This window comes from Lasiosphaeria miniovina (assembly GCF_030549165.1).
Source record: "Lasiosphaeria miniovina strain SMH2392-1A chromosome Unknown B0T26scaffold_3, whole genome shotgun sequence".
Lineage (NCBI taxonomy): Eukaryota > Fungi > Ascomycota > Sordariomycetes > Sordariales > Lasiosphaeriaceae > Lasiosphaeria > Lasiosphaeria miniovina.
In genome coordinates this window covers 2476074-2503929 of record NW_026848222.1, presented here as the reverse complement: position 1 = coordinate 2503929, position 27856 = coordinate 2476074, and the positions used below count along the sequence as shown (strand labels likewise).

The window sequence follows — 27856 nt, the reverse complement described above, 5'->3', positions numbered from 1 at the left end:
GCAGACGCACACTTGCGAATCCCTTCACCTCTCGGTCTGGTGTTTCGTCGCGCATACTATCCATCGCATATCGCTAGCGTACGAGACAGACGTCGCCCCTTGCCAGTCACTCTTCTGCTTCAATGCGCTCTCTACCTCCGCCAGCCGCCGACCTGCCTGCCGCTGCTGCTTCTTCTGCCGCAACACGTCGCGCCCCTATCTACAGACCCGCCAAAGAGCCTCTGCCCAGTTATGGATCGTCTGCAGATTTACAGTTCCTCCCAGACTTTGTGTGAGCTTAGCTCTTGACTGCAGGCTCTGCTTTGCCCCCAACAGACCCCGCGTATTGAGTGCGCATACTTTTTATCAAAGAGCCGACGCTGTTCGCTCTCGAACCCTGAACTTCCCGTCGGCATCTAAACACCACAATGGCGACAACGACCGCCGAGGCGTCGGTCGACGCCGCCTGGAAGTGAGTGCCCAGTCTCTGTCACCGGCATTTTTCTTGCTGCAGATGAATCTGCCCGCGAGTTCCAGATTGCTGACGTTTTTCTCTCTCTACAGGTCAGCGCACAGGCTACGAGGCACGATTAACAAGGAGCTTGACCAGCTCCTGAAGAATGGGCCGGGAGCAAACGAGACTCTTCGTTTCGACAAGGTCGAGAAGTTGATGCAAAAGTGAGTCTCCATGCATCCCGGCTTCGGGCTCTCCCTGTCAAACTAATCGTAACCTAGCTTCCGCCTCGCCTGCATCAAAACCATTTGGCTTGATATCCGCGCTGCGGACGAGAAGGGCGTCGAATCCAATCTCTGGGCGACTCACAACCAGGTGACCAAAGCGTACAGAAAGGTGCTTGGCAGGCTGCATGGAACAGAACAGGTCGTCCTCAGGCGCAAAATCGAGAAGCTCTACCTCACCTTCATCAAGACGGCCCAATACTTCTACAAGGGCTTCCTGCAGCGGGCGTGTGCCCGGTGCGACATCAAGGACCTCAAGCGGATCGCCCATAGCGCCGGGCTCGAGGACATGCCCGTGCCCGACGAGGACAAACTAAATGCTGCCGACGCCAAGCTTGTTACCGCGTCGTGCCATAAGACGCTCGTTCATCTCGGAGACCTGTCGAGATATCGCACTCTCATGCGCTCAAAGGAGCGCCGCTGGGACATTGCTCTAGCGTACTACGCCCTGGCCAACGAGCTGATCCCGGAGTCGGGATTGGCTCATCACCAGTGTGGAGTTATCTACGACGAGACCAAGAATCACCTTGAGCTTGTCTACCATTTGTACCGTGCCATGGCGTGTGCAGAGCCGCACCCGAATGCTCCGGCAAATCTCGAGCGCGAGTTTCGCGATCTTCGAGAGCAGAAGGCCGGCAGCGCCAAGGGCACCACCGACGCGCTGGTGTCGTGGTTCGTTAAGCTCCATGCCTTCTACTTCAAGGGAGAGGAATTCCTTGGGCGCAAAGAGCTTGAGAGCGAAGTGGACCACCGCCTGGCTATGGCCATGAAATCAACTGCCCAATCTGAGGCTACACTGTCTGGTACGGACATGGGGCTCCTCAAGATGGTTTTGATCAACATCAACGCCTACGTGATTGGTTTCCAAAAAACAACGGGTAAGCTTCTTTTTTGCGCCCGATACACTAACTGCACTGTTACTGACACGACGAGCAGTGGAATGGACGGACGCCAAGTCTCGCTCCTGCCAGTTCATCCTCCTCATGAATATACGAACCATCCACACACTCTCTCGCCTCCTCCGAGAAGAACTGGTGGATCTTGCCCAGCGCAGAGATGCAGAAACTATAACCAACGAGGCTGGCCCTTCGGACCAGCGGAATGCTCCGGCCAAGTTTTCGCTCCCCGCTCAACGAATTCTCCCCCTATTGCGCGTCTACATCGCTTGGTTGTTGTTTTACGGCCGTGATCTTGTAGCATACCAGGAACACCTCGAGCCGCACTTTGGAACAATGTGCAGAACACTGGGTCAGACTCTGAGCCACCTGGTTGAGTTGCTGGGTGGCGAATTAGATGCCGGAAACCGCACACCGTGGCGTTTTGAGGAAGACAAGGAGACTCTCGGCATGGACTGCTTGAACGGTCCGAATCTCCCTAGCGGCTGTCCGCTTTATTACGACCCTTCAAAGCGCATACCTAAACCGCGAGCCGATGAGATTCCTGGTCAAAACCCCAATGCCGATGATCTGGCTTTGGCGCGTGGCTTGGACATTGTATCCCGTGCCTTGGACTTGGCGGATGAAAAGTCTCGGTTTCCTTTGGATGTCTGCAAGACAAGGAAAGGCTCGCACGAGCTCACAACGTTTGAGTATTTGGAAGGAGGAAAGCCGCAACCTGCTCCTCAGGCCCCAACAGTTGAGGTTGAGCGAACCGCTTCCCTTGATCGAGGTGCTCCGGCTACGCTACCACCTGCCCCATCTCCTAAGCTCGACAACCCCCCTCAAAGGGTAGCATTGGCATCGACTCTCAGCGACTCAGAAGGGTTCTCGGACGATGAGGATTTCTATGTGTCCCGTCAAGGCAATACAGGCGCCAGTGCTTCTACTCAGCCTCCTCGAGGGGAGCCTCTGGCATCACAAGCTGCTTCTACCTCGGAATTTTCCTTGGACAGCCAGCTCTACAAGTTCCTGAATGATCTTGTAACCCAAACTGAGACAAATTCGGGTGCTAAGCCGACCAAACCCATGAAGTCCACTAAACCCCCGACTCGCCTTGCCGGGCTTGACGAAAGCTCTTACGGCATGGGCTCTACGGCAGCCAGCGAAGTTTACGGAGGTGCGGCGTCAGCAAGCCCAGCTCCAGGGTCTGCAACGGCGAAGGCAATTCCGAACTTGCCTTGGGAATACTTCTACCCTCCCGAGTCTAACCTGAGAGCCTCGGCTACTGGAAGTGCCACTGGCGTGTGGGGTGCGGATGGCCTAGCGTCTTCACGCCCAGTCAGCTCTGGCAGTGCCATTCAGCCGCAAGGCGGAATCGAGCACATAGGCGACCGGTCTGCCTTCCGAAACGCAGCACCCGTGCGAAGCCAGTATAACAATGGTTCAGTGTCGCCCTTGCTGATAGAGCTTCAGCAAGCCTTACAACCACCCGCTGCGGACCACCATGACCGTTTTAATCAATCTTTGCATGGTAACGGCATTCGAGGGATGTGGCCCGAAGCTGGAGACGGCGGAGACGGCTCGAGGTTGCAGGCAAGCAATCCGGCCAACGGCCAGCCCCCGCCATCTTGGACTCCTACGGGACCACTATGGCAGCAAGGCCTATATGGGACCCCTGGTGGCCGCCCCTCGACAAAATCACCCTTCTCGCTATCCATGGCATTGTCACCTGGCAGCTCGGGTCTGCCCCAAGTGAACAGTCCTTGGGGTTTAGCTCAAAAGGCCCAAGGTCACACTCTCCAAGGGGCCGCTCTCAATCTTTCAGCACCTATACAATCATCCCATTCCCCCGGAAACTCCTGGTCTGGTCAGTATAGCGGGTACTCTACCGGCGGCGATCTTGTCAACTCAAACAGCCTCGCATATGGTAGGGTCACCGAAAGGACGTCGGCCTCAGCAATGCTGGATCCCTATTCGCTCGGTAGTAGTACTACTAACCAGTTTGCCACTGACACGTTTGCCACTGCGCAGGCTGACGAGTTCGACCGACAGGCGCGAATGAGCGTCTGGACCAACGACTACAGACCCAAGACTGCCTTGTCCGCTACGCTTGGGGCTCAACAAATTCAAAATGTGACGAACCAGTATCGTTCTTTTGCAATCTCAGACAATGCTGCTGGCAATGGCAAGGGAATGGTCAAGCCCATCCAGAAACCCGCCACGGGCTCGGAGTCGGATGGGAGGCTGAAGCCTGAGACCATGGCCAAACGCTGAGGCTACCCTTGGTTTCCCAAAATATCAGCCAAGTTGCTATTTGCGCTGCGTTCGGGTCCACCGAGCGATCTTGCGAGTAAACTAGTCTGCTCAGTCTCCTACCTCCAGATCCTTGGGCGCAACTAGTCCTAGTCGAGTCATTGGCACTCAAGACAACACAGAGGGTGGTAAATGACCGGCAACCCGCCTGGTGCGGCTTCCGCAGTCTCCCTTCCATATGATGAGAGGGAGAGGGTATACCGGCGATTTACCAACATGTGTCGGTCGTCAGCATCGCCAACCGGTTCGTGAGTTGATCGAACAAAGGCTTGACAATTGTCGTGCTGCCAAACTGGAAGCCGCTAGGCAAATAGTCACACCTATGCTCTCACACAGGTATAGCGTCCGCCCTCTCTTAGAGCCGCGCTTCTTTTCAATGCAGAATGGAGAAAGGAATAGCCGGCTTGCGATCCCCACCGCCCCGTCTACCAGCAGCAACAGGAGCACATTAGGTCGTGTTGCGTGGTGGATAAACTCTTTGAGATTCTCTTCTTCATGGGTTTATTCCCTAAATATACAACATAACTTGGAGGGCCTCGAAAGGGCGGGATATCATGAAGTTGAATTTTGACTGAAAAATGCGAGAGATCTTTTCCCCACAATGCTGCAGAACCCCCTTTCCGTTGTTGAAACCTCAGCCCATATATTTTCCCTATACCCTCGACGCCCACTCACGCGTGCAAAACAAAAGGAGAAGAAATACCACCCCAACTTCGTGACGAAGCCTCGATTAGGCTTGGTATGTTTGCTTGGGGAAAGGGTAGCTGTTTTTTTTTAATGGGTACATAGTTAGCACACTGCCTTCTCGGATTCATACCTGGGGAGGCAAGGGGCATGGTAGGGGTTGGGGGAGAGGGCAGAGGGCAAAATATTAATTGGGGCGCCTGAATCGCAGAAAATTCTTTTTTCTAAAGTAGTTGTTTTTGGGCTTTGCGGAATCCAGAATGTACCGAACCGCATTGCCACATTACAGCACACAAACAAACACAACATATAATTTTTCACGCGTGCATTGGACAGTAAATGAGAGACAGATAGAGGGGGGAGTAAAGAGTGACTTACGAAGGACCCAGTTCCTGGATGCTCAGGCGAGCGAGCCACTGGCCGCGGTCGATGGACTCGGCGAGAGAGCGGCCCTCTACGATGCCAGAGGCGAAACCGCCAGCGAAGGCATCGCCGGCGCCGTTTGTGTCGTTCAGCAGCTCCTTGCTGAGTTCGTGCACGGGGAACTCCTTGACCTCATCCTCGCCCTGCACAGCGACGAGGGTGGGCTCGGTGCCGTGGGTGATAATGGCTACGCGCCTGCGCTGGGTGTTGGCCTTGGGCAGGTTCGCGAGCGCCTTGGCGATCTCTTTGAGGTCGGTAATGCCGAGGTCGTGCGACGAGGCATATGCCTCCGCCTCGGCCTCGTTACCGATCACATAGTCCCAGTACGGCGCTGACGCATCAAGGGGGTCCTTGAAGAACTGCGGGATGAAAGGCGCCGACAGTGACAGGATGAGGGGCTTGTTGGCGCTGGCTGCCTGCTTGCACAGCTCCATAATGGCGGGAGGGCAGACTAGACAGTCCAGGTGTGAGCTCGGATGTCATGGCTGCCCGGGAAATTTGACTAAACCAAAGGGAGAAGGGAAAAGGGGCGGGGTCTTACCCGTGAAGTGGTAGCCTCCGATATAGAAGACCTCGGCGTTCTCGACTAGGGACCAGATATCGGGCTTCTTGAGGTGCTCGAGGTCATAGTGGTTAGCGGCGCCCAGCTCAGTGCACAAGCTGCGGTTGTGGCCGGTAATGACGACGCCGCACCGGCCTGTCTTCTCCTTGGCGTCGACGCGGTACTCGACGCGCAGGCCGGCCTGCTTGACAGCGTCGTGCAGGATGGCCGCGTACTTGTCATCGCCGACTCCGCCAAGGTACACGACGCTGTTGGGGGACAGAATGTACTGTGCACCCCGCGCCGTGTTCTGCGCCGCGCCGCCAGCAATCAGCTTGGCGTCGTAGTTGTTGAGCAGGTCCTCGAAGAGGCCCTGGTGCGTCTCCTCGGCCAGGATCGCGTCATTAGCCTTGAGGCCATACTTGTCAAGCAAGGCCTGGTCGCCGACAGCCTGGATGTCTGTCGTTGCGGTTGGGTTAGCTCAATGCGTGGTTGTTGTGGTGCGGTGCGATGCTCTCTCTCGGAGCTCGGCCTCCAAGCAAATGTATGTGTTGTGCGGTGAAGGATGAGGGGCAAAGCGAGGGCAACCAATGGGAATTGGGGGGGAATTGGGGATAAATATCATTGCTAGCCTGCTTACCGAGGAGAGGGTTCTCCAGGCAGAGGAGTCTATAATCTTTGGTAGACGCCATGTTGCTTGGTGGGTAGCTGCGGTGGGATAGTCGTGTGTAGGAAGCTTTTTGACTTGTATGGGAGGAGAGGGGAGAGGAATTGAGGCGGGGCAACTTAAGCTTGGTGGGGCAGAGACCGCCATCGGCCTCTTTCCATATGCAGAAAGGCCTCGTAGTAAGCCCGGCAGACACCGGCTTGGCTCCGGACCTTAGACACAACATCAACAGTGTCTTAAACATGACTTCTTGAGCTAAAATGGAGGCTGAACGCGATTGAACTGGAGGGTTGAAACGAGTCCATCTCTTGATACTTATTTAGGTATTTTCTCTTTTCATAAAGCTGACGTAGCTAAGGAAGGCGGGGCATCCAATCCAAAAGACACCTGACAGAACGCGGCGGAATATCAAATACCCTACCTACCCAAGTTAACCTACTTCCCGAGGCATCATCACCAACCTTTTGACGATGTCCAACTGCTATCCAACTGCTATCTCCAGCAGACTACCCAGCTTGAAGCATCTCCTCACCACTGTGGATTTTGCACAACGGCCGTCATTGCATTGTCTCGCTCGATATATTGTAAGGTATGCATTAAAAGTTCTGGCTGCACCGCACCGTAGCCTGAAAACGCCGTGCTCGAAAACCGGATTTGCAGCCATCATTCATACTGCTTGCTGCTCGGCTGTTTGGGCATGTTTTTTTATTCCTTTACGGTCATGATGCTTGCAGACGAGCAAATCTTCCATCCGCTCTCGCAGTCACAACTACAAAGCAGCAAAGGCCAATGCAATCCGTATAACCCCTGTCCCAGATGACAACCATGAAAGCTTTAGTCCTTCGTCTTCTGAGTACCACGCAGCAGACCCGTTCTTCTCGCAGCAATGAGACCCGCCTTTTGTCCCTGGGTCGCGTATCTCGAGATCGTCGACGCCTTACCAATATGTTGATGGTTACCCTGTAGCAGGATGTCAGATTCACATCGTTCGTACTCAAAGAGGCGGCAGCAAAACTTACACCACCGTGGGGATGGTCAACGGGGTTCATGGCAACACCACGAGTCTTGGGCCAGTTGTTCTTCTTAACCGCGAACTTGTGCTTGGCACGCGAAGCCTCTGTAGGTTCCGTTAGCACCCATTCATTCTCCCAGCGCAAAATTCAAGTCTCGACCGAATGCGGGCACGTACTGAGGAGGGGCTTGTCTGTTCTGCCACCACCGGCAACGATACCGATCATGCCACGGGCGTTGCTGCTGACAACCTTCTTGGCGCCCGAGGGGAGCTTAATGCGGGTCTTGCCCTCATCGGGGTTGTGGCCGACAACGGTGATGTAGTTGCCGGACGTGCGGCCGAGCGAGCCACGGTCGCCCACCTTCTCCTCGACGTTGGAGACGACGGTACCCTCGGGGACGGAGGATAGGGGAAGGATGTTGCCGATTGTTAGGGCGGCGTTCTTGCCGGCGTAGATGAACTGGCCGGTGTACATGCCCTCGTTGGCAATGAACGTCTCGGTCTGCTTCTTGAACTTGTACGGCGAGTTGAAGGTGACGCGCGCCAGCGGCGCTCCACGGCCAGGATCGTGGATGATCTCCTTCACGATACCGCGGACATATCCATGTCGCTCGGCGAAATCGAGGTTGCGGAACTTCGCGGGCGCCTTCCGGAGACGGGTGTTTGCGGTGAAGATGCTTCCGCGGCCCTTACGCTGGTTGCGAATCTGCAGGCAAAAGGAGCAAAGTTAGCATTCATCTCCCACATATCGTCGTAAATCGGCACATTGTCTCTTGAGGGCCGTCCGTCGTCGATCGGCAATCGTTGAAGTGTCGCTGAGCCCCATGCGAATTGGGGGGGAATCGCAAGCGAGATAAATTGAAAAGGGAGAACACCGGGTTCTACTTACGACGCGACCCATCTTGTCCTTCCTATCGTAAGACCTGGAAGTGAAGGACGGGGTGGACGAGGTTGGGAAAGGAGGTTAAGTTGCGACTCTCAATATGCTCCAAGTTGGAGAACGATATTTTGGAAATTTCTGTGTGGACTTGCGCGAGCCACACTAACCCGCTGCGGCTGCCCCAGGTGCCCTAACGCGCAAGGCGAGCTATACCATTGCCCAGTCCATTTATTTCCGTGGCTGTGCTCTCACATCACGTGGCTCCTGTCGGCTAGGGTCAAGAGTTGGATGGAGCACGGGTAAAAAAGAAAAACTGCCGGTTCTCCATTTCAGCCCCCCACCTCCTGGCCGAAGTCTCGCTGACTAAGGTAGCGCGTCGACTTTCCTTGTCAACCCACTGTTTTGGAGCTCGCCCCAACTCACTTGAGACCTCAAAGAAGGGACACGTCAGGGCCGCATCGTCGGCGGGCCGGCGCCGAGTCGATATCATGAGTAGTGTCAATATGTATGCATTTTCTCATCTCTCTAAATGACTTTGGTCATGTATAGGTTTCTGACAAGCGCTTAGGCATAAACAAAGACGTGTGGAAAGCTCCGTGTTATTGGCCATTCAGGGACAATTTCCTCATTGTCGCGGAGGTTTTCACGCGTTTATGCCCGTCAAGGCTTTCTGTTCTTGGTTTGTGAGACTGCCGGTAATCATGAGGTTCGGGCGAGCCCGTAAATCGATCAAGCGATCGATGGTGCAGAGAGCAGCGCAGCCTGGACCCGGCTCCCAATCAATCAATCAACAACACGGCGCCCCCGTTCCCATATGCTCCCCAGCCCAGGCGCACCCAAAGTCATGTCAGGATTAACATTGGGCCTTGGGGAGCGAATCTTTCAACTTGGGGCCATTTGCATTCTGGCGTACATGACGGGCCCTCTTCCTGCTTTCTTTCTATAAATTCCATGATTCTAGGATGGGCAAACATTCGGGGACGGCTATTCCCCGTGATCAAACCTAGGGTGGTGCGAATGGTATTTGTTCGCAGTATTGCGCCTATTTGTGTTGGCGATGGGATACCGGCCATTCGCGGTTGTGCTGCCGATTCGGGGCGACAACATGCCCCTCAAAAAATGGAACGATAGGCATGGCCATACCTGGACGCCAAATCTGAACTCTAGAACTTTCAGTTCTGGTAGGCAAGATCGTGGCTTCAGTTGAGCACAAATGCCAAATATGGACAGGAATGCCAAGAGGTAAGTGATTCGCGAATACCGCAAAGGCTCTGCCTTTGCTCTCTCTCTTGTCTACAAGCCGACCCCGCGCAGTTGCGAAGTTCCATCCCGCTTTCAACAAGATACTGGCATCCAATGGGTGGGATTTCTTCCTATCCCTTCCTGGCTGGCTTGGGCGGTGAGTGCCCATCAATCTTCGTCAAAAGAGCCGGCATCGCACAGCCAGTTGGGCTGACAGGGAGTCAAGGTTGCTTGAAGACATATTGGCTGTTCTAAGATGCCGGTTCGTTTGGAGCCGGTTCGTTTGGAGACGATGGCTGGACCAAGTACGTGGCTGTAGACGGGGACATGGATGGCGGTGGTGATGGTGCTGGCGCTGGCGCTGGCGATAGAGATGGGATGGGGATGCAGTGAAGTGGAACCCAAGCAAGAGGTGGGAGAAGGGGGAATATGACGGTTATCAGTACCTAGTACACCGTTGTCTTGCACGCCAGCAGCCTCGCGGACATGAAGTAGAAAGAAGAATTATGACATTCATTGTTTTTGTCGTTGTAGTTTCTGCGTCACGAATCCGCCTATCATATTCTGCCTGGCCATGACGGCAGGCTGGCAAGCCCTGGGGCCATTGTTCGCGGGTACGTAATTTGTTGCGGCCGACCATCACTTCCTTGGTGCTCCTCCTCGCCCCCTTCAACCCACTCCTTACATCCGTGCCGTCCCCAACACCAACATCAGCAAACAGACCAACCAGCAAAAGTCGAGTCAACACCACGCAAAAATGGCCGACGACGATTCTTCGGATCTGTCTTCGATTTCGTCATTGTCGGCGCCTCCTTCTGAGGACGAGTCGGACATCCAATTGACGCACCAGCACGGCATTCTCAAGTTCTTCCACAAAGTCGGCAAAAAGCCAGCCCAGGAGCCCAAGGACGCGACACCCCCCAGGCCCCGGCGGGAGCCCTCCCCGCCCCACGAATATGTCCTAGCCGACAATCCAGACATTGCTGTACGTGTTGGCGCCCTCGTGCGCGTCTTTTGGGCGACGTGACGCGAAAGGTCGCGCGCACCAGCCCTCGCCGAAGCTGCAGCAGCTAACTTTTCCTCCCCCTAGTTTATCGTCATGTTTCGCCGCCGATTCACCGACGCATTTCCGAAAAGCCTTCCAAATTTTGGCCCGCAAGAATTAGAGCGCGATGTCGTCGAGTCACTGCCGGGCGAGCGCGTTGAGCACTTCCTCTGCGCCCTATTAGGCCTGCTGCTGAACCGCAAGCAAGACGTAAAGTGCGTGCCCCCCCAGCTGCGCGTCAAGATTTTGTCCGCCAGACCAATACTGACTCTAGCATCTTCAATAGGCCAGGACACTACAATCGCGCCCTAGAAGAAGCCATCCAGACGCACAAGGGGCAATGGACCAAGGATTGGGAGAGCCAGAATCCGTTGTCCAATTCCGCCACATTTGCCTCCATGACCCCAGTCCAACGGGTATGTGCCTTTTTCCCAAGTTTTTTTCCGATTGCGCCTGGAATTGCTCTTTGGGGTACTCGCTGTCTCTTCTACGCCATTCCTGCTGACAGACGGCCTTTCTAGCTTACTCTCTTGCGCACCCTCGTCCACTGGGCGCTGTCGTCCTCGGATGCGATCAAGACGACCATCAACCAGCATTACAAGAACCGCCAAGATGACGACATACACAACCCCCTCAGCGTCCAGCCTTACGGTAGCGATGGCGACAAGCGGCGGTACTTTTTGATTGAAGGCTCGGACGATATGGCTTTCCGCATGTATCGAGAAAGCAACCCCGCCGGGATTAACAGGACCTGGTGGAGCGTTGCCGGCAGTATCGACGAGCTCAAGGCGCTCAGCGAGAAGCTGGAGAAAGTTGATGGCGGCCCTAAGGCTCGGGCCCTGACGAGGAAGATTATTGAAGAGATCCCCAGGTTCGAGGCCACAGAGGAGAAGCGCCGTCGCAGAGAGTACCGACAGATGCGCAAGGAGCAGTTCAAGCGCCCAGAGGTCGGCTTGTCCCTGTATGAGGGCCGCACCAGGGGCAAGCGTATGAAGTACACGTATTCCGATGACGAGGCCGACTTCTACACGGACTCGACCAACCGGCGGTCCACGCGCAATACCAGACACCACACGCCTGCCGAGCCGAGCGGCCCGCTTACGACGGCCAGCGGACGTCAGATCAGAGCTCCAACACGCCTCAACGCCGAAAATGCCAGCAGCGGAGCCCCAAGTGCGGCACCTAGTGTTCAAGGCGACAACTATGCCGAAGATAGCGAAATGAACCAGGACGAGCCTGTAAGCCGCATCTCGGGCCGTCGAGGACGTCCTCGACGGTCGGCTGCTGTTAACCATGGCATGAATGGTTGGGCACAGACCAAGAGCAAGAAGCGGAAGAGCGATGAGTACGAGTCTGACGAGGAGGAAGAGAGCACCTCCCTCGACATTAACGATGACGAGGACGAGCATATTCCCGACGAGTCAGATGAAGAGGAAGAATATTTTGATGCCGAGGCGATGGACGATGATCTCGACGAGGCCCCAGGCAGTTCTACTCTGGTCTTCAAGTTTCCAGTCAGGGTCGCCTTTGATGAGGATAGCAAGGTGCAGCGGGTTCCTGGCCCGCCTGTTGTTGTTGAGAAACGCAAGCGTCCCAGGGCTGCCCACCGGAACCTAATTATCAGCGACGAATCCGAGTCCGTCGGATCAACAGACGCGCCGGATGACGACGAGCCCGACTTTGTACCGCAGCCAGAGGAGCCCGCGGCTGAGGTCATTGCCGTCGCCATCAAGCGTGTCACACCCGACTCGGCCGAGAAGACGGCAGGTCGTCCAACAGCAGGCACGCCTGTGAAGTCGCCTCTGACCCCATCAAGCGGGCCTCCTACTGCGTTGGCTTTTAGAGGAAGCCCAGAGAAACCCCAACACGTCCCAGCAACCGTCGACGTAGGCTACGCCGAGTAGGACCTGGCTCACCCTGTGCCTTGTGTGCGACTCGCTGATGTTACGACTTTGCAATGAACAAAAAGGAGTTTCGGGATACGAAGAAGATATGCGGCGGGAAAATGGCAAATGTCAATTGCTGTTCTTGGTGTCTGTTTTCTACACTTTCTATTTTGGGCGGCAAGCTCGTCTGTCCATTTCTAGCCTTTAGACCGGCGACTGGGTGCAAACGCGCACCAGACGAACTGGAGATTCTAAAGACTTCGTTATCCGGAAAAGGAATATAGTACGAGAAATAAAGGAAGAGGGAATATTTTACCTATACGGAATACGTAGCCGGGTTTTGCCCGTCGGTTGCAACAGTCAGTCAGAATATTATTAGTATGAAGTACACATACTTCACCGCACGCGTCACATTGCAATGGAGGATATCATTGTACCCCGTAGCTAACCTAGCTATTAAATTACAGTGTTTATGATAATTTATGCCTTCATTCGCCGTGATTCCGATGCCTTGGGTCATTTTACACGTGACAACATCACGCTTGCTGCCCCAACCAAGACGAGCCCTTTTCACGAGGTATTGGCCAGTTGTTGACTCCCCACCACCAGCGCCGTACTCTCGCCCCAACCGAAGACCCGCTAAGCTGGGCGGTCTTGTTCCAGTACTGCCATCCGCATATGCCAAGGTTATAGAGAATCCCCTGGGCAAAGGGCATCATGATCTAGAGCTTGGCTGTTAGCAGTCAGGCTTCTTATGACTCTAGCCCCTAATCCCAGAGAAGTATGTGAAGCTGAGATGGGGGGAAGGAAGGGGAGAGGGGGTGTTGAGAACAGGAACAAAGAGACACACCTGATCGCGCGCTGTGATCCACAGAACCTTTCCCCACGTGTCAGCCTGCCGTATGCTGTGCAGGTAGCTCTGCTCGTATCTCAAATCTGGCAGCGGCGGCAGGTGCGCTGCCCGGCGCGGCTTCGGCCTCAAGACGCTGTACGGGATATCTTCGTCGTCTTCGTCGTCGTCGTCATCATCCTCCTCCACGGAGTCCCCGTCAATCCCGTCGTCTGGAAATAGAGATGCATGCTGCTGCTGCTGCTGGGTCGACTCGACGGTCACGGGCTCCTTCTTAGACGCGGCCGTGGAGGGATTGATGTCGTGTTCGGCCGACGGGTTGTGGTTGATGTGCGCCGTCTGGATCGTCTCGGCAGCTTGCAAGGGGAGCGACGATGCCATCGCCGAGTAAACTACCTTAGGTAGGTGCCTAGTGATAGGTGCCCGGGCCAATTGACCAGAGAGCTCGTGTCTGGATGGAGAGAATATGGTTGACCTGTAGACAAAGGGAGGCAAAGAGGCGGTCTTCCAAAAGGCGTTGCCGTGGATTTTCCGAAGTATCTTTGGTATCCCGTTCGAGGTTTTGGGGTATGTATGACCATGCACAGTGGCCGATCAGAGCTCAGTCACAGTGCATCATTGCGGTAACCCAATACCGCACCCTGTTAGTCGACAGTGTCAATCTTAGGGGGTCGGGTAAGGTACGGATACAACCAGCTACTACGCAAGTCTATTACAAGAATTGAGAGGCTTTTCAACTACATGTATATGTACCTACCTTGCGAGCAACAAATCGCATGACCGTCTCAGGCATATTCGTACCTTGGCTGGGATAAAGCAACAAGATATCTTCGTTGATATTATTTGCCGCACAATGAACTGCCTACAGGTAAACCTTGGGTTTAGGTTCCTTCACGGAACAAGATGCACTGAATATGCGGATATCCGCATGGAACGCTTTTCGGGGCCCGCTTATCTAAATGCTTGCTTGTCCAGGCATGCTCAAACCAAGGCCAACGAACTTCAGCTTGGGGGAATGACCCAATAAGGAGTTGGGATCGAAGGATCCACCGCGCAGCGCCACCGTGTCCGCCTTTTAAAAAGGACTTCTCGCGAAACCCCTCTCACAACCCCACCACATCTTCAGCGAAATCCGGCAAGGCGTACACGGAACAACAGAAAAGAAAGAAAAAAAGACACCCCAAAAAGACACCTTGCGAGCGCAGGGGTGACAAGGGGACAGTAGCCATTTCATTTCCGCGAATCCTTCGAGTCGTTATCCAAAATGAGCGAACCGAACGCTAACGAAGCGGAGAAGAATGTGAGTCGAAACCCCCTACGCCTACCATCGATCGATTGTGCGCCCAGCGGGCTGCCTTCAGGCGACCATGTCCCACTGACAACATGTACCCACCAGATCGAGATATGGAAGGTTAAGAAGCTGATTAAGCGGCTTGAGGCCGCTCGAGGAAACGGAACGAGCATGATTTCCTTGATCATTCGTACGCCATTCTCTCGTCTCTGGCCTGACCGCCAAGCCTAAGGGCGCCATTACGCTACTGTGTCCGAGCTCTCGCTGATGATGTCGATAGCTCCCAAGGACCAGGTATCCCGAGCAGCGAAGATGTTGGCTGAAGAATATGTGCGTGCTGTCTTTTTTCGCCTTTGAGAGCATGGAATGTCGGGTATCCATACTTGAGGCCCAAATGAACGCTTCTAACACACTCACAGGGCACTGCGTCAAATATCAAGTCTCGTGTCAATCGCCAGTCGGTGCTTTCGGCCATCACTTCGACGCAGCAGCGTCTCAAGCTGTACAACAAGGTCCCCCCGAATGGCCTCGTCGTCTACTGCGGCGAAATCCTGACGTCCGAGGGCAAGGAGAGAAAGGTCAACATCGACTTCGAGCCTTTCAAGCCCATCAACACGTCGCTCTACCTCTGTGACAACAAGTTCCACACCGAGGCATTGGCGGAGCTGCTTGAGTCTGACCAGAAATTCGGCTTCATCATCATGGACGGTAACGGTGCCCTGTTCGGCACACTGAGCGGCAACACCAGGGACATTGTTCACAAGTTCTCGGTCGATCTGCCCAAGAAGCACGGCCGTGGTGGTCAGTCGGCGCTGCGTTTCGCCCGTCTAAGAGAGGAGAAGCGGCACAATTACGTTCGCAAGGTGGCCGAGCTGGCTGTTCAGAACTTCATCACCAACGACAAGGTCAACGTGGCCGGTATCATCCTAGCTGGATCCGCCGATTTCAAGAACGACCTCAACGCGTCCGACATGTTCGACAATCGCCTCGCAACCAAGGTCATCAAAGTTGTAGATGTCTCGTACGGCGGCGAAAACGGCTTCAACCAGGCCATTGAGTTATCCTCAGAGACGCTGAGCAATGTCAAGTTCATCCAGGAGAAGAAGCTTATCGGCAAGTACTTCGAGGAAATCAGCCAGGATACTGGCCGTATCTGCTACGGCGTTGAAGATACGCTCAAGGCTCTTGAACTAGGTGCCGTCGAGATCCTGATTGTCTTTGAGAACCTCGAGGTGACTCGCTGGGTCCTCAAGGACAGCCACGGCAGTGAGCTAATTCTCCACGCCACCAAGCAGCAACAGCAGGATGCGGCCAACCGCGAGAAGTTCATGGACAAGGAAACGGGCCAGGAAATGGAGGTGGTGTCGCAGGAATCCTTCCTCGAGTGGATCGCGGAACATTACAAGGACTTTGGTACCACTCTAGAGTTCGTCTCCGACCGATCGACCGAGGGCAACCAGTTTGTCAAGGGCTTCGGCGGTATTGGCGGCATCCTCCGGTACAAGGTCAACTTCGAGCAGTTAGCTGACGTGGATGATGATGATGAGTACTATGACGGTAAGGATTTGGTGCCCAACAGGCGATTACGAAGGGCATGGTAGCTAACGGTCACGACAGATTGACAGTGTGACTCCCTCGTTGATAGCGAGGGACCGCAAGCTCAAGCAACCCCGTCAGAGCCGACGACGCCACGTGCTAAACAGCCGCCCTCCGAGCTACTGAGACCGGGCAAGATCCCGCACTCCCAGCGGCGGCTGAACAAGGGATTCTCTGCGGCCCCCAGTGAGCAGAGTCACCAGGTGACACGCCCGAGCCCGCTTCGCTCTGTGATGATGGCTTCTTGAGTTTACGGTGGCGGATTTGCAGGTAGGCAGACGCTTGCGATCTGGTGGTTCTTGGCTATTGCTTACACTAGACGTGCAGGAAATTACCCACGAGGAATCGAGAAGTCGAAAGGGTCTAAATACTTCATTGCAGGGCTGGTCAAGATTGCTAGTTGGACGCCTCGGGGACACGGGTTGGTCTGGGCAAGCAACGAGCGTCTCGCAACAGTGGGCGGCTTGTCCCGAGCAATGCGGTGTCTGTCCGCTCTTTTGCTTTTGATTCAGGCAAGGTGGTGGAAGCCAATGCCACCTGATATTTAGACTGAAATAGTAGTAACCCCAATGACGTTCGTTAACTGAGCATGACCTTGCATGTTTTGGTAGAGCCTACCTAAAGTTAAGGGGATGGAATTGGGGTGTTTATGCGGGGTGTCACGTCAAGTCAGTAACCTAGTATCTAACTCACCTCTCTGTGTGAGCTTCATACCGAGAGCGGGGCTTGCCGTTTCTGAATTTTATCATTCCATGTCAATCACGCTTTCCTTTCGCGAATATCCCCCCGCCCTCATTAAACACTGCAGACGCACTTCTCTTTTGCCCATCTTGCCCAATTTCCATCAGGCGATATTATATAATTTCGCTGCACTCAGCTTTTTCAAAATTTCTTTTCTTGTTCAGTCAAGGCCGCGCAATCTTTATTGGTTACCTCCTACCTGCCTTACCTACGAATACTTTCTTACCACTTTGGGGCGGGGAGTCGAAGGAGGCGGTTTTAAAAAAAAAAATGTCGACTTGTTATTGCCCAATTTAGTTTCTCGGGTATAGAAGGTACGGATATTCACGTCCGCATATCGGAACCCCCGCGAGCCAAAAATCCAAAAATCCAAAATCCAAAACTCGCAACCATGGCTGCAGCAGTTCCTGTCCGAGCCCAGGGGAATGAGAATAAGGTGGCCTTTCTCGGCCCGTTGGCTTCGTATTCCCACCAGGCATGTTATTTTTTCTCTCGGGGGGGAGGGGTTATTTTCGGTCTCTATTCAGGTGCCGGCGCATCTTTGCTTCTCGAAGACCCCTCTGCACCCGCCTCGAAATATAAAGCGGGGGCAGTGAAAATGAGGGTTGTTTCTGTGAGGTATCATACAATGTCAAAAGTTAGGGGGGACTCGCGGAGAGCCATGGAAAATAGCCTGGCTGCAGTACGGGAAGAGAACACATAGGGGCTGACAGAATATCTCGTGTAGGCCACTAAATCAGCCTTTCCGGGGCAGGAATGGGAGCTCACGCCTACCGTGACAATCAAGGGTATGTATACGTTTTCTGTTATGAGGTTGTCCGAGTCTGTCTTGTAGCTTCTCTCTCTCTCTCTCCTTCTCTCTCTCTCTCTCTCTCTCTCTCTCTCTCTCTCTCTCTCTCTCTCTCTCTCTCTCTCTCTTTCTCTCTCTCTCGGTCTATCTTCGTTACAATTCGCCGAGCAACATGGGCGGTAAGAGTCCAGACAGGCTGGGGGCTAATGTACTAAACTCTCTAGAGGTATTTGATGTGGTGCAAGCGGGCAAAGCAGCCTATGGCGTGGTACCGTTTGAGAACTCGACGCACGGCATCGTCACGTTCACGCTGGACAGTCTGGCCGACCGGGCCGGCAGCTATGCTGGCATCTCGGTCTACGGGGAGGTCTACTTGGATGTCCACCACTTCTTGCTCGGCCGGCGGCAGAGCGCAGAGGGAGAAGGGAACAGTGTTACTGCCGAGGCAGACATGCCAAGGGCACGCCCTCTGACGGACCTCAAGCATATCCAGCGCGTTTATTCGCACCCTCAGGCGTTTGGACAGACGTCGGCCTTTTTTGCGGCGTACCTGCGCGGCGTTGACACCATCGACGTTACCTCGACCAGCAAGGCAGCCGAGATGGCGGCGGCGGACGCTTCGGGCACCAGCGCGGCCGTCGCAGGCGAGATGGCTGGCGAGGAAAGGGGGCTCGACGTGCTGGCGCGGTGCATCGAGGACCGCGAGGACAACACAACGCGCTTCTTTCTGATCCGAAAGGACGAGGGGCCGCAGCAGCAGCAGCAGCAGCAGCCAGAGGAGGGGAAGGGGGCTACAGAGAGAATGGAGGATGGCGGCGAGCCGTACGGGCCAATGTACAAGACGCTCGTGTCGTTCACCGTGCCGCACCGCACACCCGGGGCGCTGGCCGATGTCCTCGACTGCTTCAAGCAGCTGCGACTCAACCTGACTAGCATCAACAGCTTACCCAGCCTCCTCGAGCCCTTCCATTACCTGTTTTTCGTCGAGTTCGAGGGCAGCCGCCTCGACGACCCCGGGGGCAGGGTCAAGGTCGCCCTGGAGCGCCTAGCCAAGACGGCCCAGGGCTGGAGGTGGCTGGGGAGCTGGCGGAACCAGAGGAGAGTTGGAGGGTCATCTTGACGAAGCAAGGACGGTGGCCTAGGATGACATTGCATTGCTACCTACCTTAGGTATCCAGTTGGGATGTTTTCCGTTTCGATTTTATCTCTTCTCAATTCGCAAACTGGTTTCTGGGACACGTCTCGAAGTAAAAGCTTTGGTATGCATAGAAAGAAAACAAGGAAATCAAAACGGCAGAATTTTGTATTAGGTCAAGGATAGACTCTGATCTTTCACGGCAAGAAAATACTACTATTAGTCTAATACCGTGGGCTTTACTTTCTGAGTCGATTCCACGACACAAATTCGCTCCTTCCTTTTTTGACCACCTGCAAAAAGTGTAGAGTAATTTCCTGCGTTTGGACTCTCTCGAGGATGTCATACCCCAAAGAGCTGGGGAACCGAACATAAAACCTATTATGCACCAATACCGCATTATTCGCTTATCGGAGTCAAGGCAAACCCGTGGGCATTCTGTAACGCCGCCGCCACCAAATAACCTCACTTACAAGGTATATATACTGTACACGGTATCAACCTCGAACTTCACTCATGATCGCCCGCAAAGTCAGTCTCAGCAACGCCGAGTGAGCGCCGTCGGCCTTAATATTGGAGAAACGAAGCCACGCGAGGGAGCCAGTCAATTGAATTCAATTCAATCCCGTATGGCTCAACCTTGACATCTACCAGTACGGACACTGTACTTACATCACAAAATAACACGCGACGCGTTTGCACTCCAACCCAATCTTCGGGCATCACCAGGGCGGGCAGACATCATGTCGGCGGGGTACTTGGCCCGGGCCTCGGAGCGGTTCGCCGAGCGGGGGCCCAAGGCGATTTTCGACATTCTGTCGCCGGTGCCGTCGCACCTGGTCAACATGCTCCTCGACGCGCGGTTGGGGAACCCGCGAAAATCGAGGGGCTTATACCATCGCTTGATCCGGACCCGCGAGAACCTGGCCCGCTTTCCGCTGACCCAGGGCCACCACCTTGTCTACTTTCCCTTCCAGGACCCGACCATCTACCTGGGGCCCGACGGCACCGACCCAACCCACGCCCCAGGTCCCCCGTATGTGCGCCGCATGTGGGCCGGCGGCTCTCTCAGTTTCGACGACGACTGGGCCGAGGACATGCTGCTTGACAACCGCGCCGTCCGCTGCATCGAGACCGTCGACAGCGTCCGCGGTAGCGGTAACGGCAATAGCAACGGTGTCGCCGACGAGGACTCGGCCAGCGACAAGGTCTACGTCGACGTACGCCGCCGCTACGGCGTGGCCCCTTGGGGCGATAAAGCCGCCGCCGCCACCCTCAAATCGTCCTTCCGCTCCTCCATCACAGAGGTCCGCTCGCTGGTGTTCTTGAAGAAGCGCGTGCCCTCGAGTGAAGATCTCGCTCTGCTGTCCCAGCCGCCTAAATTGAACAGCCCTAGGAAACCTCAATGTGATTATTTCCTCCTCCCCAACGACGATCCTGCGTTCCACTGACAGAAAGACAAACAGCGGATAAGAAGCCCGATTTCGAGATGGAACTGACGGTAGACGCCCAGCTGCTCTTCCACTTCAGCGCGCTGACGTACAACGCGCACGCCATCCACCTGGACCCCGAGTACGCGCGCAACGTCGAGGGCTACCGAGAGCGGCTGGTCCACGGGCCGCTGACACTGATGCTGCTGATGGCGGCGCTGCGGCGCGTGATCCCGTGGAGCCGCTTCGTCAAGTCGATCAAGTACCGCAACATCCGGCCGCTGTACGCAGGCGACTGCATCCGCATCTGCGTCAACGAGAAGCTCCCGCCCCCGCTCAACTCGCCCATCGGCGACAGGACCTTCACCGCCTGGATCGAGGGTCCCGACGGCCAGACGGCCGTCACCGGCCGCGCCCGCGTGCGGAGGACGCCACCGCCGCGCGCTGAGAGGCCGCCCGGCTGGTCCGTCCAGTGGGATACCGTCGCCATGAACAAAGGGTATGAAGCCGCGGTAGCAAATACTCAGCCGCATATCGGAAGCAAATGGTGAAGACGACATCATATAGCCGCCCATATCATCGCACGTCTCCTTCGTGATAAGTGGTCAGATCCTGAGGGGGGGCCGTTCCCCGTTAACGTCGAAGCCCCCGGTGATATACATATATACCTGTCGTTCAAACCTGAGTATATAAAATAATACAAGTTCGGAAAATTAAAAAAAAAATATATATATTAAAAGGGTATTTAGTTTCGTCTACTCAAAGAGTGACTTCCACGGTTAGAGATCTATCACCAGATTGGTGGAATGGCTTATACCCATCACCACGCACACAACTAAAATTAACACAGTTGAGTAATAAAAATGACAATGCGAGAGCGCCTTAGATGCTTGGTTCTCTTAAATACCTAGGTATACCCGCAACTGCAAAAAAAAAAAAACGCCAGCTCTATAGTCGGTTCCATTCTGTACGAAGTAGCTCGGGTGTTTGTCATACGCGTGTTTGTTTTCTTCCGTCTAGAACTACTCTAGGACCAACTTCTATAGTTAGATTTACCACCAAAGTGAAAATGGCTTATACCCATCACCACGCACATACTAAAATGAACACAAATAAGGCATTTACCGCAGTACAGCAAGAAGTCAAACAATTGAACGGCACCGATTTAGTCAGTCTATACCGGCCAACTCACGAACCTTGCCGCCTCTAACCTTGCAAGATCAAACCCCCAGGGCACAGAAAGCGCTCTAAATGTGTTTAAATATATGTCTATATATTATGGCGTGTACACGAAGGCGCTAGCCCTCGCCACCATACCTGGCTGTTCGTCTCAACAGGTATTTCGGTGGTCCTTTGTCTATGGACCCCTTAAGTCCAGCAGTCACCCGGCTGCCCCTCTCGTCTATGGATATCACAGAAGAACGCCGCCATGCTTCACCTCTCTCCACGCTTCTTCAGCCAGCACTGGAAAACGAATGGAGAAAAAAAGGGGTCTGGCCAACGCCGAAAATGCTGTTGGCGCCGCTAACACTCGAAACCCGACGACTTGAACTCATTCATCATCTGCTTGAACGCCTGGTCCTGGGCCCCGGGCAGGGTCGGACTGCCGACCTCGGGCGGAGTCGAAATCTCGGACGCGGGGTCGAGGGTTTCGGTCGGACTCTCTATACCGTCGTGGTGCTGAAGAACGTGGTACGGCACGGGCGGTGAGCTTGCAGCAGCCATGGTCGACGAGTGAATCGTGGGCCGCCTCTTATCACATGTGATGTCTGGCGCCGTGGGGGTGTTCCTGTCTCCGTCTCCGTCGCCGTCTCCTACGCCATCGCCGCCCAGATTATACGTGGGGCGTGAGGCTACCTCGCTCCCGGCCCTTTCTTTCGTTTTTCTTTTGCTCGTGCTGCCGCTCAGCAGTTCCTCCAGTATCGGAATGGATGGCCAACCCTCTGCGTAGTCGGTTCCTCTTCCCAGGATTGCCGTAGTTGGTACGCTGTCCGTGGACGAGTCGAATAACATGTCCAGCGCCAGCCCCGAGGCGCCTTCGAGCAGCTTGCGGTTCCGCCGTACGTGCATGTCGATGTCCTCGAATTGCCGTTCGAATACGGCCCGGAGCATGCTCTCTTCCATTTTGAACTGATCCTTGCCCCCGCTGTTGTTATTGGCGCTTCCCTTTGCTACCGTCGCGGACGAGCTTCGGCGGTGGGCAGGAGCCCTTCTCTGCAGCCCGCGTAAAATGTTCTGCCAGATCGACTCCCGCTCGGCCGCAGAAAAAGGAAAGTCCACGATAGTGTTGTTGTTCTTGAGGCTTTCGACAAGGAATTGTAGGCTCGTTAGATTGAAGTTATTGTCCTGGCAGTCAAGCACAACTAGGTGGCGGTTATAGCTCAGAACGCGCCCAATGGTGCCGGCATCTTCGTGCAGATCTTGGTTCCGAATTCTCAAGTGCGTCATGGTCTGATTCTTTATGAGGCCGATGAGTGAGTGTCCAAAGCCTTTAGCCAGTTGCCCATCTTCTAGTTTGCCGCAAAATCCGGACAAGTCCAGAAAGCGGATAGATCGATTGCGGGAGAAGAATTCCTCAAACGCCCGTATCATTTGCTGGCTGCAGGGTCCTTGATGTGGGAACGTCGGCGCTGTGCCTACCAGGCTGAGGAAATTCAAGTGTTTTGTCTCGGTCAGCGCCTGAATTAGAGCCAAGTACTGGCTCTCAGTCTTGAACTCTACCATCTCCATATTCAGGCCGATTGGACCCCTGCCAAGCCGAATAACGCCTGTCAAGCCCTCCAAACCCTCCTCGATTGGGTTACCGTTGATGAATAGCTGTAGGCCATGGTCTTCGCCAATGGCATCGAAGAGTCGTGCGGCTTGTTTCCCCGTGATACCGCAGTGATTGAGAACAAGCTTCCGAAAAGGCAAGGGCTCTTGGTCGTCCATCTTCTGGCTCCTGTACCGAAGAAACCTTTCCAGGTCCAACATAGTTGCATCATTGTGCTATAAGAATAAATAGTTGGTAAGTAGACGAAACGGTTCGTAACTGTGCTTAGAGGATGTACTGCAACTAACCTTGAAGTTTGAAATGTCAAGTTCTTCGAGAAGATCAAGACAAATCAGGGTCTCGTATGGTATCAAAGCACCATCGATGTTGCCTTGAATACTCCCACCAAGGTTCAACTCCTTAATTCTGGTGAGGTTCATGAGTATGCGGTGGAGGAGGCGTGCGGGTAGACGACCGGGATTTCCAGAGAGATTCAGAGATTGGAGTGTCTGTGGATCTTCCAAGAAAGGGCCGACGATCAAGTCGCGCAACGCCATATCGTCTAGCCCGCAGCAAGACACGTCAAGAGCTTGAATGCTCCCAGTTTTCAGGGACTCGGCTACAAAGTTTTAGCAACTTACTGAAGAGGAGGGAGGCAGATATCAACATGACGCTTCGGGCTGCTCATTTCTTACCGAGATCTTGAATGTCGGATCGATGGAGCGTGTTTCCGCTGAGATTGAAGCGGTTACATCTCGTAAGGCCGGATTTTAGCAGGGTCAATATAGGGGTTAGGTATTGCAGGTTTGCAGTGTTGTAGTTGGCTGGTCTTGCCAAGTATGACGAGAGTGACGCGGATGAGTTGGTGAAATCGATCTGGCGGATGTTTTCTGAGCAAAACGCCAGGGCGTGGAATTCTTGATGTAGGAGGGAACTCCTCTTGACAACTTCAACCTCGTCGGGGTCGAGGGTAACACCTGATGCACGGGAGACATGAAAAGTCAGCAAAGATACCAGGAATTTAGGCGGGAGCACGATATCAAAAGACACTAACAAGTGCGATTCAGATAGGCGACATTTGAAGGTTTGATTAGTTGGAATTTGGAGACATAACTGTCTTCGACACCCCAAAGAACGGCAAGGTTGATATCACGGAAGGAGAGCGAGTTGAAATAGTCGTTATAGCGCAAGGCCCGTAACACGGCCAAGAGCTGCAATGGCGAGTAATGAGCCGCGTTCTTGGGAGGTAGCAGCCGGAACTCGGGCGCATATTTGCTCTTCCAGTTGATTTCCCAATCAACAACATCGCAATGGTAGGCGGCCAAATACGCGTCTAGAGTTCTCTTGATGCTTCCAAAGTCGTCCCGAGGAACAAGATACTGGGGCTCCTTGAGTCCCGAGATGTGATGGACCTCCAACGTCTGCCATAGCTGCGGCCACACCGGCTTCAAGAAACGGTCGGCGGTGCCAAAGATACGAATGATATGCCGGTAGTAGCGGCTAGCGAGCTCTAGAGTTACGGGTGACCGAAAAGGGTCTCTAGAAGAATTAACAAGTTAGCATGGGCTATGGTCTGCAGCCAATCCGGCTAGAGTAGAGTCAGGCAGTGATATATGGGACATCTTACCGAAACGTCATGTTGAACCTCTCCTGGTGAAGTGTCCAGTCTCCCCGCAAGTTTTCCAGCGTTAGTATCCCGAATTTCCTGTGCCGACTAAAAGGCTCGCCGCCTTTGGCGCCCTTTTGAATCTCGATAAGATAGCAGAGATAAGTGCCGACCACCAAGTAAATAGCCGGGCCCTCCTGTGATTTCTTTGACGACGACGCCTCCTCCGCCTTGGGGTTACATTCCATTCGCGTAAGCCCTCGAGGAGCGACGGGAAAAATCTCGAGTTTCTGATGCTTGAACAACGGTTCTTCGGCCTCCTGTACAGCTCTTAAGAGGACGAGGAGGTCTGGGGAATGGCGCGTTGCCGAGTCGTAGTCGGCGCTGTTGCTCTCCTCTCGCATGGCCCGTAGAATATTGTGCATCTGCTCGTTTCGCTCCGCCGGGAGGTTGAAGCAAAACACTGTATGCTGGAACGAAAATCCGGAAGGGCTCCTCCACCACACTTCGATCCCAAATGACGGTCTCGTGGTCTCGGCAGGGAAAACAGACACGATAGAAGCGACCGGGATTAAAACCGCGGGTTCGGGCGCGGTCGAGGCGGCGGCCACACCTTCAGGTTGAGTGGCCCCGGCGCCTTCCTCGGAATTTCGAGGCGGAAATGCGCCGAGGACGTCGGCGTGGCTCTTCAGCTTCATCAGGTAGTCTGTAGTCACGACGAGATAGGGGTTTTTTGACCTTAGCAGCTGCGTGTCTCGCTCTAGGGCCGCAGAGCCCATGATATTTTGCGAAGCCCAATCGATCATCGAGGATGACGTTGTGCTCATGGTGTCAACAAGCGAGAGGCGGCCGAAGTCGTCAGAGAAACCCGAGCTCCGCCTGTTGAGGCTATCGAAAGGGGAAGCTGAATGGGGCCGCGATTTGGAGAGTCTCCGGCTGTGTGAGCTTGTCCCCCTGACGAGACTGCCACTGCCGATTGTTACTGATTCCGAGATGGATTCCCGACTGCCAAAGGGGCGCCACCCCCTGTCCTTTAAAGAGTGGAGGGAGAAGCTCCTGGTGTGGTGACGGTCGCCGCCCTCGGAACTCGTGGGAGAGCCTGGCGTGCTGACGGCAGGGCTCGGAAGGGTGGCATCAGACACGGGCGAGGCGGCCATGGTCAAGGGCATCAGCCGGGTGACCTTCTTGCGCCTGAGATCCATGGTAGCTATCGGGACGGGCATATCTCGCCCCGGGGCACGATTCTTGTCTGTTCGGTTTTCGTTCGTGCAATGCCCCGGAACGGAATGGGCGAGATGCGGCGAGCGAATGGCCTACTCGGGCCGGGCCCGGACTCCGGATGCAGGGATCAGGTAGTTCGAGTGGATGAGTGTGGGATACGGGGTAAAGCGATGCGTCAGGGGTTCCAAAAGGAAGACGAGGTTCCGAAATGCTTTTATGACGAAGGGGCCGGGGATGGCTCCAGAAGCGCGGTGGACCCAGGTGTCCCAAGTATGGGCATGTAGATGTAGGGAATACCTATGTCATGTACCGTTCCTGATCCAATGTCAAGCACTCTGCCATGCTATCCTGTACTGCCCTGCCCCGTGGATTCTCGTGTACCCCGTAGATGGGTGCCACAATGGGGTACGAAGCCTGTAGTCTTAGCTGTAGAACTAGGAAGACCTAGCCTTGGCCCGAAGGTTTTGGTTTGGTCCTTGGAAATACTCTGATCTGCTCCGCTCTGTCCTGTTCAGATTCTTCTCGGTCGACGTCGGTCAGAAAAGACCATTTTTGCCAGTGCGGAGACGTGAAGACCTAGGACACCCAGGGTAGTCAAAAGCCCTCAGTGCGCATCATAATGTGTGCTGTATGTACTGTATGGTCGGGCTGCGAGCGGTGGGCATGTGCGATCAGTTCATCGGCACTTTTTGGCGCCCGAGCTCGAATTGTTGTGTCTCATCCAACAAACACTGCACAGGGAAAGTCGACTGCTAGAATCAGGAAGAGATAAGGCCTACCGTCTCTAACTTCGGCAGACGTAGAAAGGACGCCTAGAGTCTGGAACTAGTGCAAGAGCCTTCAAGCGGTCGGGGCGGCGCACGTCGATGTCAATGTCGATGACGGCAGTAGAGAGGGACGTGCCCCGGCATATTCAAGGTCGAAGGTCCCCCAGATGGATGGCGCGTCCCGCAGAGAGAACCAGGCCCCGGTGGGGGTTGAAGCACATGGGACACCGAGAGAGCGACGAACGGCAGGTACGGGTACGGAGTAAAGTAATGAAATGGAGGTTTGGATTTCAAACGACTCGGCTATCTTTCCACCTCCATTTAGAACAAACCAAGCTGGTGACTGGAAACTGGAAACTGGATCGCACCACAGCAGGGCCACGCTGCACGCGGCTGCCACCGAGCCAGCCAGCCAGCACATCACAAAACTGCGCTGCACTGCTCCAATTCGCGCAGAGCCTAGTCCCCACGCCCGTCGAATTAGAAGCCATTCTGGAGGGCGATCCGGTCGTGGAATCAGGGCGGGGAAACTTGCTGCGGGATGATGTTATCGAACCTGCTTCTGGGAGCCTGCTAGCCAATGGGGTCGGTCGGCCCCATCTCAATTCGCTAGTGCAGCTGGAGCTCCGATCATTCCTGTCCAATGGCGAGCTCGGAATCCATACGCAGTAGGTAATCTACGGGCGAGCCTTCTGCGTTCGGCTTCGTCTTGCTGGGTTTGACGCATTTGAGCAATGTTGCCGATAAGATACGGGTAACTGCTACCATCCAGTGCTTGCCAAATTCCGCCTCCATTGCCCGATTGATGGGAATTGCTACTGTCCGTCTTGATATCCGTGCGGTCGGCCGGGGCATTCCCGGCTCTCGTGTGACGGTTAGGAATTTTAAGAAGAAAAAACACAAAACACATGTTTTCTATGCACGTGTTGCGTGTCAAAAGGTCAGAGATTAACGTTATCATGTCCCAAAACCTGGAAAAGGCCGGAGTGGTCGCTGGTGCTTACTATGCACTGCTAGTTCACGCCCGGTCACGGTAGTTCCCGTCATAGTTGGTTGGGTTCTTGCCGAGTGTGCAACGTGGCAAGCTCAAGCTGGACTTTACGAAGACTTACCTCAGGTTCGAGTTGCCTGACCTCGACATCTCCGGAGCACGACTTTAGCACGACTTCCCCCCCTCGTAGCTGCGTATTGTGGCTGAACTTTGTCAAGCCTGTCTTCCCGTGTCTGGCTTCTCCTCGCCATTGGTGTTTTGACGACCTGAGACTTGAAGGTGGCGTCCCAAAAGAGGAAAATACCGGACTCGCCCATGAGGGAAGCACTGACGCCAAGTAGTTAAAAGTTATAAAAAGCTGTTGCCGCAACTTTCGGGCCACTGGGCTGAGTTTGAGA

At 54.6% G+C, this 27856-nt stretch overlaps 9 protein-coding genes across 9 annotated transcripts; 5 read left to right on the top strand and 4 right to left on the bottom strand.

Moving 5' to 3' along the window:
• Positions 1 to 407: 407 nt before the first annotated feature.
• B0T26DRAFT_674060 (uncharacterized protein) lies at positions 408 to 3869 on the top strand (the record flags this gene model as incomplete). The annotated part of the gene is made up of 4 exons (XM_060439673.1): positions 408 to 451; positions 544 to 657; positions 715 to 1595; positions 1654 to 3869. The coding sequence occupies 4 exons, from the start codon at positions 408 to 410 to the stop codon at positions 3867 to 3869; spliced, it is 3255 nt and encodes a 1084-aa protein (XP_060298267.1).
• A 769-nt stretch (positions 3870 to 4638) lies between these two features.
• On the bottom strand, positions 4639 to 6248 carry B0T26DRAFT_674059 (Ribokinase-like protein; the record flags this gene model as incomplete). Its single annotated transcript, XM_060439672.1, has 4 exons — positions 4639 to 4672; positions 4971 to 5466; positions 5557 to 6015; positions 6197 to 6248. 4 exons carry the CDS (start codon positions 6246 to 6248, stop codon positions 4639 to 4641), a joined length of 1041 nt encoding a protein of 346 aa, XP_060298266.1.
• Positions 6249 to 7057: 809 nt separating this feature from the next.
• Positions 7058 to 8136, bottom strand: B0T26DRAFT_739600 (translation protein SH3-like domain-containing protein; the record flags this gene model as incomplete). Its single annotated transcript, XM_060443731.1, has 4 exons — positions 7058 to 7183; positions 7243 to 7340; positions 7413 to 7941; positions 8125 to 8136. 4 exons carry the CDS (start codon positions 8134 to 8136, stop codon positions 7058 to 7060), a joined length of 765 nt encoding a protein of 254 aa, XP_060298265.1.
• Positions 8137 to 10114: 1978 nt separating this feature from the next.
• On the top strand, positions 10115 to 12306 carry B0T26DRAFT_640709 (uncharacterized protein; the record flags this gene model as incomplete). The annotated part of the gene is made up of 4 exons (XM_060437256.1): positions 10115 to 10342; positions 10448 to 10617; positions 10689 to 10818; positions 10924 to 12306. 4 exons carry the CDS (start codon positions 10115 to 10117, stop codon positions 12304 to 12306), a joined length of 1911 nt encoding a protein of 636 aa, XP_060298264.1.
• A 518-nt stretch (positions 12307 to 12824) lies between these two features.
• Positions 12825 to 13519, bottom strand: B0T26DRAFT_641417 (uncharacterized protein; the record flags this gene model as incomplete). Its single annotated transcript, XM_060437336.1, has 2 exons — positions 12825 to 13010; positions 13139 to 13519. The coding sequence occupies 2 exons, from the start codon at positions 13517 to 13519 to the stop codon at positions 12825 to 12827; spliced, it is 567 nt and encodes a 188-aa protein (XP_060298263.1).
• Positions 13520 to 14402: 883 nt separating this feature from the next.
• On the top strand, positions 14403 to 16030 carry B0T26DRAFT_641811 (uncharacterized protein; the record flags this gene model as incomplete). The annotated part of the gene is made up of 4 exons (XM_060437376.1): positions 14403 to 14438; positions 14535 to 14619; positions 14710 to 14759; positions 14849 to 16030. The coding sequence occupies 4 exons, from the start codon at positions 14403 to 14405 to the stop codon at positions 16028 to 16030; spliced, it is 1353 nt and encodes a 450-aa protein (XP_060298262.1).
• A 1364-nt stretch (positions 16031 to 17394) lies between these two features.
• On the top strand, positions 17395 to 18676 carry B0T26DRAFT_674054 (prephenate dehydratase; the record flags this gene model as incomplete). Its single annotated transcript, XM_060439671.1, has 3 exons — positions 17395 to 17448; positions 17494 to 17554; positions 17781 to 18676. 3 exons carry the CDS (start codon positions 17395 to 17397, stop codon positions 18674 to 18676), a joined length of 1011 nt encoding a protein of 336 aa, XP_060298261.1.
• Positions 18677 to 19111: 435 nt separating this feature from the next.
• Positions 19112 to 20840, top strand: B0T26DRAFT_213695 (HotDog domain-containing protein). The gene is made up of 2 exons (XM_060433809.1): positions 19112 to 20098; positions 20158 to 20840. The coding sequence occupies exons 1-2, from the start codon at positions 19435 to 19437 to the stop codon at positions 20670 to 20672; spliced, it is 1179 nt and encodes a 392-aa protein (XP_060298260.1). The 5' UTR covers positions 19112 to 19434; the 3' UTR covers positions 20673 to 20840.
• A 648-nt stretch (positions 20841 to 21488) lies between these two features.
• B0T26DRAFT_213690 (uncharacterized protein) lies at positions 21489 to 25850 on the bottom strand. Its single transcript, XM_060433808.1, has 5 exons — positions 24501 to 25850; positions 23928 to 24412; positions 23569 to 23850; positions 23182 to 23492; positions 21489 to 23109 (listed from the first exon to the last, which is right to left on the bottom strand). The coding sequence occupies exons 1-5, from the start codon at positions 25700 to 25702 to the stop codon at positions 21646 to 21648; spliced, it is 3744 nt and encodes a 1247-aa protein (XP_060298259.1). The 5' UTR covers positions 25703 to 25850; the 3' UTR covers positions 21489 to 21645.
• Between the last annotated feature and the right edge of the window lie 2006 nt (positions 25851 to 27856).

What these genes read in the sequence shown, in the direction of transcription:
- B0T26DRAFT_213695 (XM_060433809.1), top strand. Translation starts at nt 19,435, where the DNA reads ATGTCGGCGGGGTACTTGGCCCGGGCCTCGGAGCGGTTCGCCGAGCGG. An exon ending in CAGCCCTAGGAAACCTCAAT is followed by an intron (nt 20,099 to 20,157) that starts GTGATTATTTCC and finishes AAAGACAAACAG; the next exon opens with CGGATAAGAAGCCCGATTTC.
- B0T26DRAFT_213690 (XM_060433808.1), bottom strand. Translation starts at nt 25,702, where the DNA reads ATGCCCGTCCCGATAGCTACCATGGATCTCAGGCGCAAGAAGGTCACC. An exon ending in AGGTTCAACATGACGTTTCG is followed by an intron (nt 24,413 to 24,500) that starts GTAAGATGTCCC and finishes TAATTCTTCTAG; the next exon opens with AGACCCTTTTCGGTCACCCG. An exon ending in CGCCTATCTGAATCGCACTT is followed by an intron (nt 23,851 to 23,927) that starts GTTAGTGTCTTT and finishes CCCGTGCATCAG; the next exon opens with GTGTTACCCTCGACCCCGAC.